Source organism: Schistocerca americana, chromosome X (genome assembly GCF_021461395.2).
Source record: "Schistocerca americana isolate TAMUIC-IGC-003095 chromosome X, iqSchAmer2.1, whole genome shotgun sequence".
Taxonomy (NCBI): domain Eukaryota; kingdom Metazoa; phylum Arthropoda; class Insecta; order Orthoptera; family Acrididae; genus Schistocerca; species Schistocerca americana.
The window spans coordinates 367,150,873-367,164,273 of NC_060130.1; the positions used below are offsets into that span (position 1 = coordinate 367,150,873).

General features: G+C 39.1%; 1 protein-coding gene across 2 annotated transcripts in view; it reads left to right on the top strand.

Moving 5' to 3' along the window:
- The window catches only part of LOC124554861 (GTPase-activating protein and VPS9 domain-containing protein 1), a 345,101-nt gene that overhangs the window by 316,882 nt on the left and 14,818 nt on the right, over positions 1–13,401 (top strand). For both annotated transcript variants that reach the window (XM_047128529.1, XM_047128530.1), the window contains exons 26-27: positions 9,201–9,315; positions 10,185–10,257. In XM_047128529.1, coding sequence (XP_046984485.1) covers positions 9,201–9,315; positions 10,185–10,257 — 188 coding nt within the window. The remainder of the gene's footprint in view (positions 1–9,200; positions 9,316–10,184; positions 10,258–13,401) is intronic.

Consider the following 13,401-nt stretch of genomic DNA (forward strand, 5'->3'; position numbering starts at 1 on the left):
ACCAACATCTAATTGAAATGTGGATCACAGAGAAAATTCCAGAGCACTGGAACTCAGGAATAATCCATCCATTATTTAAAAAAGGAGATAGAACCAACCCAGATAATTAGAGGAATAACCCTTGTTGACTGCACATACAAAATTTTCTCCCACATAATTTACAATAGGACCAAAAACATTCTGGAACCACAGCTTGGAGAATATCGAGGAGGATTTCGACCATACAGAATCTTTCACAATAAAACCAGGACTCAGACAGTGTGATAGATTGTCCCCTTTGCTTTTCAATGTGGCCCTTGACTACATCATGACAATCTGGCAAAAAGAAAATCCATGTAAAATCAAAATTGGAGGAAAACCAGCAATAAGAGCAAACTGCCTTGGGTTTGTTGACGATTTAGCTCTCTTAGCCCTTGTCATGAAAGAAGTTCATGCTCAGATCCCAAGTCCCCAGAAAATTGCTTCAAAAATAGGATTACAAATATCCTCTGAGAAAACGGAAACCATGTCTGTGACACCTCTTCGCATAGATAAAATCTCCATAAATGCACAAGTAGTTAACATAGTTCTACAATTCAAATATCTTGGAGAAATTATTTTGCACAACTTGGGTGAGAAAGTAACATGGATAAATAGAACCAACAAAATGAAAAAAAAAAAAAACACAGTTTCCGACCTGGTCAACATATAATAAGAAATGCCTGTCAATAGACACTAAGATCCAACATTACAAAACTGTAACTCTCCCAGAAGCAACTTATGCAAGTGAAACCCTGTTCAAAATTAAAAATGAAAGAAGAACCAGTCAACTCCTCAAGACTGAACAAAGAATTAGCAGAACATGCATCAACAAAAAATACCAGGTTGATGGAGTCTGGAGAATCCTCCCTAATGAAACTGTCTATTGCTGTCACCAACACAATGAAGAAGAAAAGAATCTCATATTTCTTTCATGTCTTACGGCTACCTGACAACAGAATTTTAAACAACTAGTGAGGAGAAGTCTCGGAAAGAAGACAGGTGGACAGTGGGTCAAAGAAATTCAGCAAGATCTTGAAGGAGTTTGACTTAGGATTACTGATGCAGAGAACAAAAACAAAATTAACACTCTTCTTATGTATCGTAAATTTTCAGCAGAAATGACACACAGAAGACTGGTAGAGATTTCAGACAAGTTGAGAAAATTGTGTTCGGAACGAATGAAAAAGTACTGGGCTGAGCTCCAGAAGCAAGTAGTTCGATCTTCAAAGAGAAAGTAAACATGGAACGACTCAAGTGGTCCAATGTGGCCAATCAAGTTAATAAATAAAAAATAAATTTTGTTAACAAAACCATTGTTAATAGTATTATGGAAGTGACACAGAATTTTTATAAGAATTCCTTTTATTTTGTGTGGTTTTTAAAAAATTAACTTGTGTTTCAAGTGAATAACATCCAGCTTATATTAATTGATGTGCTACTGCTAGCATTGGAATAACTTGAGGTTTGCCGACTAACTACAACTTTACCTACTTCTAAACCTATTGTTCCTACACTGTTCTACATTCCCCACATTGGTACGTGCGTGCATCAGCAGTCCTCGAGTCCATGTGTACCTGTGTGGGTGGCCATAGCATTCTTTCTTTCTTGAATATTTCTTATATATTTTAAGGTTTCGCGTAATTAAATTTATATGTGACTTGACTTATTTCCTGTTGTTCCTGTTGGATCATAGGGCAGCAGTAAAGACCTTCCATCTGATTCTGTTGGCAGGCCAAACCTTTCACTTCACTGCATGTTTTACCAGCGTTCAGAGCTGCTTCTTCCACCATTCTTTTCCATGTCTTTTTCGGACGGCCGTGTCTACGTGTTCCTTGTGGGTTCCAGTCCAGTGCTGCCTTTTCAACAGCTAATTGTTGTCTGCATATTGTGTGACCAATTCACCTCCATTTTATTTCCTTTATTTGATGACGGATTGGTCGCTGGTTTGTCATCCCCCACAATTCGTCATTTGATATAACATCTGGTCACTTCACATTTATAATTTTCCAAAGACACCGGTTTATGAAGACTTGCAGCTGGTTTACAATCATGTTTGTTACCTGCCATGTTTCCCAACTTTACAGGAGGACTGACTTTACGTTGCTACTAAACAAGCGCAGCTTGGTTTGTCTCGAGATGTTCTTATTACGCCAGACAGGGTACAGTTGTACAAGGGCTCCATTTGCCTTCTGTATCAGACTCCTTACATCCTCCTTGGCCCCTCCATCTTTACAGATGGTACTTCCTAGATATACAAAGGAGTCTACTTGTTCCAATTCCTTTCCATACACTGTTAGCTTCGCTTGTTTTTCAGATCGCATTCTTATTTCCTTAGTTTTCTGAACATTTATTTTAAGTCCTGCAATTTCTGTTTCCTCTTTCAGTCTTTCCAACTTTCCTTACATGTCTCGCAATCTTTGCGAGAGCAGACAGATATCGTCAGCAAAGTCCAGGTCTCCAAGCCTGTCTTGCATTCCTCACTGAATACCTCTTCTGCTACCGTCAACATGTCTTTTCATTACTGTGTCCAGTACCAACAAGAACAAGGTAGGTGACAGAATACGTCCCTGCCTCACCCCAGCATTTGTTTGGATAGATTCAGTAAATTTTCCATTGTATAGCACCCTACATTCATATCAATCATACATGGCTTTAATAATAATTATTACATTTGATGGTATTCCATATTCTTCCAAGGTATGCCACATAACTCTCCCATTAAGAGAGTCAGTCAAATGCCTTTTCAAAATCAATAAATGTATGGTAGTGTGTGTTCTGCCATTCTGCACTGTGCTAAAGTATTACACGCAATGTGTTGATGAGATCGACACAGCTTTTACGCCCTCTAAACCCAGCTTGCTCTTTTCTCAGTTGTGCTTCGACTTTTCTGACCATATCTTCTCAAACAGTGAATGCAGTAGATTTATGGTGGTGTCAGTGTCTGCTTGTAGCACCTCGGGTGCAATATTATCCATTCCTGGAGCCTTCCTGTTCTTTATCTGCTTGAGAGCTGTTTTAATGTCAGTCTTAGTTGGTGTGTTTACATGGATTCTGTCACTGGCATCTGGAAAATTCCATTGCCTCTCCCTCTCTTCAGGTTGCTCTCTGTATAAAACTTCAGATAAATGTTCTCTCCATCTTCTAAGTTAGTCTTCTTCTGTCGTCAACAGTCGACCCTCCTTGCTTTTCACAGGTCTGTTCTTGTTGAAACCTTTTTTGGACAACATTCTAGTGATGCGGTACAGTTCTTTTGCATCACCCCTTGCTGCGGCTGTCTCTGCTCTCAGAGCTTGCTCATCCATCCACTTTCTCTTATCATTATCTTTATTTGAGAGTCAGTAGCTGCATACTCAGCTTGCATTCAAGTTTTCTGCTGTCTTGTTTTACTCATATTTAATTTTGCCTTAATCTCCTTCATACAGCTGATCAAATTCCATGTACACTCGGACTCCAATCTTTCTTCAAATGGTTTTTAAAGCCAAGGACCTGTTTGCTCACATTGCAATAGATGTCCTTAATCTGAGTCCATGTATCATCAACACTATTTTCATCATTTTCCTGTGCTTCTTGAAGTGCCTTTTAGCGGTTCCCTAACTCAATACAGAAACCTTCTTGTTTTGCTTTCATTCTAAGTTTTCCCACATCATATTTTTTGTTCTGTTGTTCGGACTTTCTATTTGTAGCCATGATTCTTAGTCTAAAATTTGCAGCAGTAAGGTGGTGATAACTGCCAACATCAGCCCCACGTTTATTTCTCACATTCATCAGCGACCTTCTAAATTTTTTTCTTAGTGCCATATGATCTATTTAGTTTTCCGTTCTGTGAGCAGGGGGTACCCATCTAACTTTATGGGCAATTCTTGTGTGGGAATAATGTACATCCAATCACCAAATCATAACTGGCACAGAAATTTGTAAACATATCCTCATTTTCATTCATTTCTCCAAAACCATGGACTCCCTTTACATGCCCTAGGCCTTCATTGTTCTTTCCAACTTTTGCGTTTAGGTCTCCCATAATAATCAAGATGTCTCTCTTACTGGTACTTTTAATGGTGTCACTTAAGGAGAGGTAAAACTCTTTTCTTCAATTTAGTATCTGAGGTTTCTGTAGGAGCATAGCATTGGATGACTGTGATATTTCGAATGTTTGTCTTAAAACATGTTGTCAGTAGTCTTTCTGAAACCAGTTTCCCTTCCATAAGGCTCTTTTTCACTCGTTTGGTTAACAAAAGTCCAACTCCATTTCTGTGTTCTGCATCCTCTCCAGCGGGTCCAGTGTATAAAAAGGTGTATCCATCTTGTGTTTGGATATCTCCAAAATCTAGCCATCTCACCTCACCAAGTCCGAGAACGTCCAACCTGTAACTCATCATCTCCTTTGTAACCTGTCTCAGTCTCCTGGCTTTTCTCAATGTTCTAATATTCCAGAAACCAATTTTCGTTGTCCTTTTCATGCCAAAGGTCATCATTTTTGAGTCCGCCTGGCTGTTCTTTTCTGCTGTTTCTTTAATGATTTGTTTTTGGGAGTGCCAGTGATTGACCCACTGCTCCCTAGTCTGGTGGTGGGCTGCCACTTAAGAGCCTCCAAACTTGTGTGATTTTCTTTTAAGGGTTTATTCCCCTAGGGTGCTGGCTTCCCTATGCCTAAGAGCCCCCCTACCCTTTATTATGATTTGAGATGGTAGGAAAAGGACAGGGTAAGGACATGCTTGGGATAGGTGAACAGGACCAGTGGGCCATTGTGGGACACACTTTGTCTGGCTCCTCCCCTCAGCCAATCCGGCATGGATGACCCTGCTGGTAGCTAAGCTATTGCTGGCATAGCCCTCAGGATCCAGAGCACTCAAATCTCCTTGCCTGCACGGACAGTGCTACTGTAAGGCGGGGTGTCCCCTGAGGAGGAAATTTATATGTACCTGTAATTATCTATAATGAAGGAAACACTTGTGATCTTTTGATGTTATTTTTATATTCAGAGCAGCCACTTAATCTTATAGACTGAAAGTTAAGCTTTTGACTTTTATGCATTGTATGTAGAATTGTATTAATTGTAGTCCACAAGCTTTGGTCACTTAGTTTTTTGCAGATCACAATCTAATTGTCTGCAGTCTCTCTCTAGCCACCACAATATCCATTGGACATATCCCGGGAAGCGCTAATAAACAGTGGACAAGTGTAGTGTGAAAGACCTCAAAAGCACACTCTGCTGAATTATCGCAGTATTGTTTTGTAGCTACCTAGTCAAATGCAGTGTGCCCAGTCACAGGCAGGAATGCCCAAAATAGCATTGAAGATAGCTCTGTCATATGACCACACCATATGCAATGGTAATTTAGTGTCAGCAGTGCTAGCGTGGGAATATTGTGCATAATTTTAGCCACTTGCTGAGTAACAGATTTTACACATTTTAGAAAGGTTCTTTTCTCGTCTAGAATAATCTATCTACGAACAATGCTGTGTTTTACAGGGATTCTGTTGAGCCTCATGGAAGGATTTCTGGTAAGAGAAAGTCTTCCCTTCTGATGTATGTATGTATGTATGTATGTGGTTTTATGAATAGCTATAGTCATTTTGTTACCCTTGTCTTAGCATCAGCTAATTAGACTACATTGCTTTACTTTTGTTTTACTTCTGTTAATGCTCATCTTATAATCTCTTTTTAAGATACTATCCATTTGATTCAACCATTCTTCCAACTCCTATACTATCTCTTGACAGAATTACATTGTCACTGCCAAACCTCAAAGCTTTTTATTTTTGTCACTGAACTATAATTCCTTTTCCAAATTTCTCATTGGTTTCATTTACAGTTTGCTTGGTGTACAGATTTAATGAAATGGAGGATAGGCTACAGTACTGTCTCACTTTATCAGCTACTGCTTCCCTTTCATGTCCTTCAACTCGTACAACTGCAGTCTGATTTCTGTACAAATTGTAAATAACCTTTCACTCCCATTTTATCCCTGCTATATTCAAAGTTCGAGAGCGTGCAGTCAGTGTTGTCTAATCTTTCTCAAAATCTACAAATGTTATAAATGTTGGTTTACCACCCTTCATCTTATTTTCTAAGAGAAGACGAAGGGTCAGTATTGCTTCGCGTATTTCTACATTTCTCTGGAACCCAAACTGCTGTTTTCAGGGGACAGCTTCTAACAATTTTTCCGTTCTTCTGTAAATAATATTTTTGCCAATATTTTGCTACCACATCTTATTAAAGTGATGGTTTGATAGTATTCACACATGTCAATGTCTGCTTTCTTTCAAGTTTGAATTATGGCATTCTATTTGAAAGTCTGAGGGGATTTTCCCTGTCTCATTTACCTTGGACACCAGGGTGAATAGTTTCGTTGCAGCTGGCTCTCTGTAGGGTCTCAACAACTCTGATGGAATGTCATCTACTCCAGGGCAGTTGCAAATGCGATTTTTTGTATTTCATACAGCTGTTGATCATACCACTGTAAAATAGTATTACATGCCTAGACAGGCCCGACAATAATAGTAAAGGCTCTCCCTGTGTGGGACTCGCAGCATCTGTCCCAGTGCAGGATGTGGACACACAGTGACATGGGAGTTTGGGTCGGTCCAAGAAGTGTGCTCGGATAGCCAAAGTGGTTAAGACGACCGCTCGCATGAAGTGGGAAATCTGGGTTTAAGTTGTGTTGTGGCATAAATTTTCATATGACACCTAATAAATGTGCAGCTGAAGTTTAATTGTATTAGCAGTTGCAAATAGATTTCTGCTATCTGTATCATTGAGATACACAAGCTACACCTCTTCAACAAGGTCCATTCTTCATTGACGACCTAAAGGTGAGGTGCCTCAAGGCACTACACATGTTGGAGTATCTTAGTTCAAGTCTTGGCTAACAACAGGTTGCATCTGCTCCATTTCTATAAAGCTTTTTCTCGATTCTAGTCGTATTATGGATGCACAGTTTATTGACCACCAAGACCCATCTGCCTCAAAATCAATGGCACCATGCACTATGGGGGGTCTAGACTTGCCCAAGGTGCTTACAGGATCATCTGTGCTGAGGCTGGTGAGCTACCACTTTCCATCCAATAATCCTCGTAGTCCATGAGGCACACAGATTCCTCTCTATTCTAGAATTGCCTGTATACAAAACTGTTGCTCACCTTCATGTGGAGTAATCTTCACAAATTATCCACAAGCAACCCCAATTGGGATCTGTGCAAAGCATTATCTAGTGGCACTTGGTGTGGGCTAATACCAACTCCAACTGCCACTGTGGTTACTAAAGAGACCCAGAATAATTTTAGATTTAGTGAGGTACATGAGAGAGTACACTCATTGAAACAAGTTTTTTTTAATTTGATTATTAATGAAATTTTAGATGAGCATCACAACCATGTAACTGTATTCTCAGATGGGACTAAGGAGTGATTTTCTTGATTGTGTTCCCTAAAATAGTTTGACACAAATTTACCGTATTAATGCAGAATTACATTCAATCTTGATGACACCAGAGCAGATGGGATGTATCCTTACTGAGAAATTCCTTATGTTCTCTTACTCTCAAAGTGCCCTTAAATCTATTAACAAATGTACGCAGCAGAAAATTATGTCCAGAACATCCAGAATTCTCATTTCCACCTACAAAGGCAGGAGAAGGAGATGTCAATCTACAGGGTACCAAGGCACAAGGGATTTCATGGAAATGAGTTATCGGATGTGGCAACCAAAGACCTATATTCTTAATTGGGTGGATTAGTGTAATATCACCCCACATATCCGCACTGTTGAGGTGCAGGATTTTGTGTCAGTGGAAAGAAGAGTGGTTGGAAGTGACGAACGAGTCATTGTTGCCAGAATCAGCTACTCAGCTGTGGCTTACCACCTCCTGACCACTGAGGTAAGATGAAGTTGTTCTCACTTCCCTTCAGACAGGGCGTAATTCAATAACAGATGGCTTCCTGCTCTGGTGGGAGTACCCTCCAATGTGTGGGGCTTGTGACATATTGATTTCAGTATGACACATTTTAACTGAGTATATTTTATATTCAGATCTAATTTGTTCTCTGGTTTAGCAGATGTTGAGGCAAATGCGATAAGACTTTAAAGACTTTTTGAATGTCTGACTTGCTCCCTAAATTATTATTTGGTAGATGGTCTTAGTATGATATCTGAATGGTTGGTTCATCCTTCCTTTCTTTCTTTTATTCTTTCTTTCTTTTCTTTTTTAATATGATCAGAAAGCCACACTTCAGAGTTATTTTTTAGTGTTATTAGGTTAGTATTTTAATAACACTTTTTAAAAATAAAAATCTGCTTCAGTTGTCAGTAGTTTCTTAATTTATTGCATGACTGGTTTCCAAACTAAAGCTCCATCTTCAGGTGCCAGCAAATAATGGTAGCAACTTAAACTTGTGGTGGTCGGATCGGTCAGACCGAGGGCATCACACCCACATCAAACGAATGTGTGGGAGTGTAGCACTAACAACCACAGTGCCCACCTGGAGAGTACGACACTTAGGTTGTGCAGGTGCTGTGGTTGCTGATTCTACACTCCCGTGTGTTTTTTTTTTTTTTACGTGGGTGTGACACCGCATCCGCCCCTTGACTGACTGGCGCAACTGTCACATATTTATGTTCCCATAATTCTTTGGTGGCAGTTGAAGATTAAGCTTTATGATTTGAAACTGGTTGTGCACTAAATTAAGAAATTTCAGGCAACTGAAAAAGCAGATTTTTATTCTATAAAAATCTTCCTCAGTTGTGGATGTTCGTCTGATGAGGTATTTAGTGCTCTTTAACATTAATCAAGGTGATAACCGTACATCACTCACTATCACTCACTCTCACTCTCTCTCTTTCTCTTTCTCTCTTTCTTTCAATTGCTGTTTTATTGTTAGTGCCATTTCAATTGATTAATTTAGTCACTGTTAAGTAAATGCTTCTCTTCTGTCACAAATGGTGTTTACAGTCATATGTCACTTTTTTACTAGTATTAAAACTGTGTGATGCTACTCTAGAATGTATATACCTTATATTTACTGTGCAATGTAATGTGCTCAGCAAATTTTGTTGCATTTGTTGTGTGTAAAATATCATGTTTCATCTCTCTCATGCTCCACCCATACATTTATTTGGAGATCTCATCTAGCAAGCATTTTTCAGCATTCCAAAAGAAGCTTTCATATTTATTTTTTTCCAGCTGCTAGTAGTGCTCAAATAAGTCAAGCTCATACCGCCATTGAGAGGGCAGTGATAAGTCGCGTGTACCTCCAAGCAATATACCCAAATGGTGATGGCGACATCTCAAGAGATCAGTATGTAGATTTTTTAATACTGTTGATTGTCATGTATTAATGTTACTTATTTCTATCCTTATACTATTATGTCTTGAGAATTTATTTAATGGCAGTTGTAATACCACAGAAGTATTACTGTTTCATGGTTTTATTGTTGCAATACAGTAATCTGGTAGTTCACAACAGTGTCAGCCATTATCACTTAACGTGTATGTTATTTCTGAATACTTAAGATATTGTTGAACAATGGAAAATCCAGGATGGAATGTAACAATATTAGAGAAGGAAAATTGCTACTCACCATATAGCGGAGATGCTGAGTCGCGATAGGCACAACAAAAAGACTCATACAATTATAGATTTCGGCCATTAAGGCTTTTGTCAGCAATAGACACACACACACACACACACACACACACACACACACACACACGCAAACGCAAACGCAAACGCAAACGCAAACGCAACTTGCACACACGTCTCCAGTCTCAGATAACTGAAACCCCACTTTATCTGAGACTGCAGATGTGTGTACAGGTTGCATTTGCATGTGTGTGTGTGTGTGTGTGTGTGTGTGTGTGTGTGTGTGTGTGTGTGTGTGTGTGTGTGTGTGTGGGGAGGGGGGGGGGGGGGGAGGCGCATGGGCGCGCATGTGTATGTGTATCTGTTGCTGACAAAGTACTTAATGGCCAAAAGCTATAATTGTGTGAGTCTTTCTAGTGCCTATCGCGACTCAGCATCTCAACTGTATGGTGAGTAACAACTTTCCTTCTCTGATATTGTTGAGTTTTCTATTTGCCATATTTCAACAAAAATATCATTATTGTTGTATGTTGTAGTTTGTAACAATTGCCATATTATTTAAATCTCTCTTCTCATGTTTACAGAGTTCTCCATGAACACATGAAAAAATTATCCATTGTAATCACCCCTGACCACAAGGATTTAAGAGTGCCTAAGGTTTGTATTACAAGCTTTGTCAACTGCAATTCATTAATTTGCTGTGTGCTATCAAATTTTGTAACATAGTAAATATGCCATTATAAGAGGTATAGCATCACCAAGTGAGTGGGCAAATACACAAGATTTCAGTTTTTCCACGACTCCTTCAGCGGAAGAAAAAGAGAAACCACCCGAAGGAACATGATTTTCCACTGTGGTTTCTTAATTTCATTTACAGCTGTTTATTAATTGCAGGTTTCACTGGATCATCATCATCAGGCAACTTTATACATGAATGAAGATTACAGAATGATTATACTTGCTGTGAATTAGTGATACAGTTAATATAGGAATGTGTGTCTGATTTCCCTTTGTTCTGTCTGGAGAAGTAAACAGTGCAATGGCTGACCTTATTGTAATTTTTTTTTTTTTTTTTTTTTTTTTTTTTTTTTTACTCATAGAAGGAAAGTGTAAAAATAACATAAACATAAACAGAGCTACAAACAAACAGTGATAAACCCAGAGCCATTTTGTCCTGCAGTGCAGTCAGAAGAATGAGTGAGAGGAGAAAGGAGGTGGTTTTCTAAGAGAGGGAGAAGCAGCTAGGCAAGGGTATTTAAATGTGATGTCCATGAGCTTATCTTAGTGCTGACAGGATAAGTCACATGAATTACATAATGAAGTAGGAATTTTGGATTAGAGCAAGAGGAGGGTGGGGGCTGGGGAGAGATGTTGGAACAAATGAACAGGGGAGGATACCTGAAGGCATAGGTAGTGAATCATGTTGAAATCAAGCACATTATGCCCTGTACCCTGCAGCTTGCTTTCCCTTAGAGTGATCATCTTTAACACTTTGCTGCTGTTTGGCAGTGGCTCTTCATGTGGTAAGATAGCTGGTTGGTGGTATGCCTACATGAAATCCTCTGCAAAAGTTGCAGTTGAATTGATATATGATATGACTGCTGTCACAGATGGAATGGCCTCTGATAGGGAAGGAAATGCCTGTGGCAGGACTGGAATAAGATATGCTGGATAGGTACATGGGACAGATCTTGCAGCTAAGCCTTTTACACTGAAATAACTTGGCTAGGAGGATTTTTCTAGGTGACCTGTCAACAGTTTGTCAGATTTTTATGATATGAGTCAGCAACCGTTATGTTCTGTTGAGCCAAATTTTACGTTTTTCTTGCTAATGATAAATAGGTGGAAGGAAGCCAAAGGGATCTGTTGCCATAGGAATCTGGATAAACAAGCAAAAAATTAGGTGACACCAGTGCACTTTATATATATTTTACTCAAATTGTTGCTGAAGAACTGCTACGGTGTTGACAACTAGTGGAAGCTGTGGGTAGCTGTCAGCAGAGGTGCAACACAGGGGTGCATCTGTGTACACTGAATGTTTGCATGTAGAGCTATCTATCAACAGCTCAATGTAATGTTCAGCACCAGCTAACAGTGTGGAACTAATCTCTAAGAACAAAAAGGAGCCCAAGTGCCCACCGCTTATAACACCATCCTGGCACTCTTCGTGGGTCGACGGCCTGAAAGTTCTTCATCGAGGCACCAACTCCAGCAGTATCGATAAGCTATGATACTATGCATATGATGGTCATTCTGCAGATTTTTTTTGTATATCTTCCTCTCAAACTGAAAGTATTAAAAATGGCAGTGATGCTCCCTACCTGTACATTAACAGACCCCTTGCCCACAACCTTACTACTATCAATGTTCTGCTGACTTCAAACCCACCAACTTGCCCTCAAACAACCATGTACATACCCACATCCCTTTTCGTTTATTTCATTACTCCATGTATTATCAAAATTTAGAAAATCAATAAAAGGCCAAAGTTTGGAATAGGTATAATATTAACTTTTGTAAAGCAGGTACATTGTATCAAGTAAACAGTTTGTAATTTTGATTAGTCAGAATATGGTGAAAATCAAATTTTGTCGATGAACCTCTTAAAGAAAAGGGGGTCATCTTGTACTCAGGGTCGTCTTACACTCAGGTACATTCACCTGAAATCCAATTTCAGTTGTCCTTTAATCAACAACCCCTTCTTGGCCCTTCTGGTGATTACACGTAAAATTAAATGTTACAAATGTTGAAATGACCAGCACCAGCAGCATCCTAGTGGCCAGCAGTTGTCCCTATTTTATTGTGTTAACAAGATCATTAAAATCTGCTGACACAAAATATTTTTGGAACTTAACCACAAATAAATGTAAAATTCTGGAAAATTACTCTTGACTTCACAAAGAGAATTTGAACCAGCTACAAAAGAGTGTCATTCTTTACCAGAACTGCCTGCTGTATTTATGATAAATTCTAATACCCTCCCAGCCACACACAGATTTGCTTCCACACCTCATCGCATTTTCTTCACCTCATCAAATCAATGTAATATCCTAGGTCAGCTTCTTGTATTTATGATAAATTCTAATACCCTCCCAGCCACACACAGATTTGCTTCCACACCTCATCGCATTTTCTTCACCTCATCAAATCAATGTAATATCCTAGGTCAGCTTCTTTGCTGCTTTACTTTTCAAATTTATCCCAGTGCCAGCACAGTGAAAAATGTGCTCATGGATCTCCTCAACACCTTGGACACGTCATTCTTCTTCTTTGAAGGTAGAACAGTTTGAGAAAATGACACTCTAATATAACAGCTAAGATAACAGTATCTTTCTGCCTTCTGCTCTAGAGTGACCATCAGCATCTCCTTCCAGATGAATGACCTATGCCAAGCATTTACAAGGAAAAGGGGGGGGCCAATTTTCTGAAGACATTATTCATTATAAAATTGCAAAATTAGTTTCTACTTTACCACCCTGGCAACTTACACCTCTAAATAAAATGTGCACTTCAAAATGGTGTCAATAGATGTTACCTTTCTAACATATCTTACAATCTGATAAGGTATGATGCACTCTTGAACAACATTTCTGTTATTATGTGTTATGACTATAACCATTTACAGTATGATTTTTCTGATAGCTCACACAATGAGTTTGATGTTAACCAAATATTAAAAAGGAACTCCATGATTATGCCTGAAGACCGCATGGTGATGACCACAGCCAAGTCATCCTGTGTCTACATCATCATTTGGATGTGGTATAGCGGGACATATCTGCATACTGCTATCACAGCCAC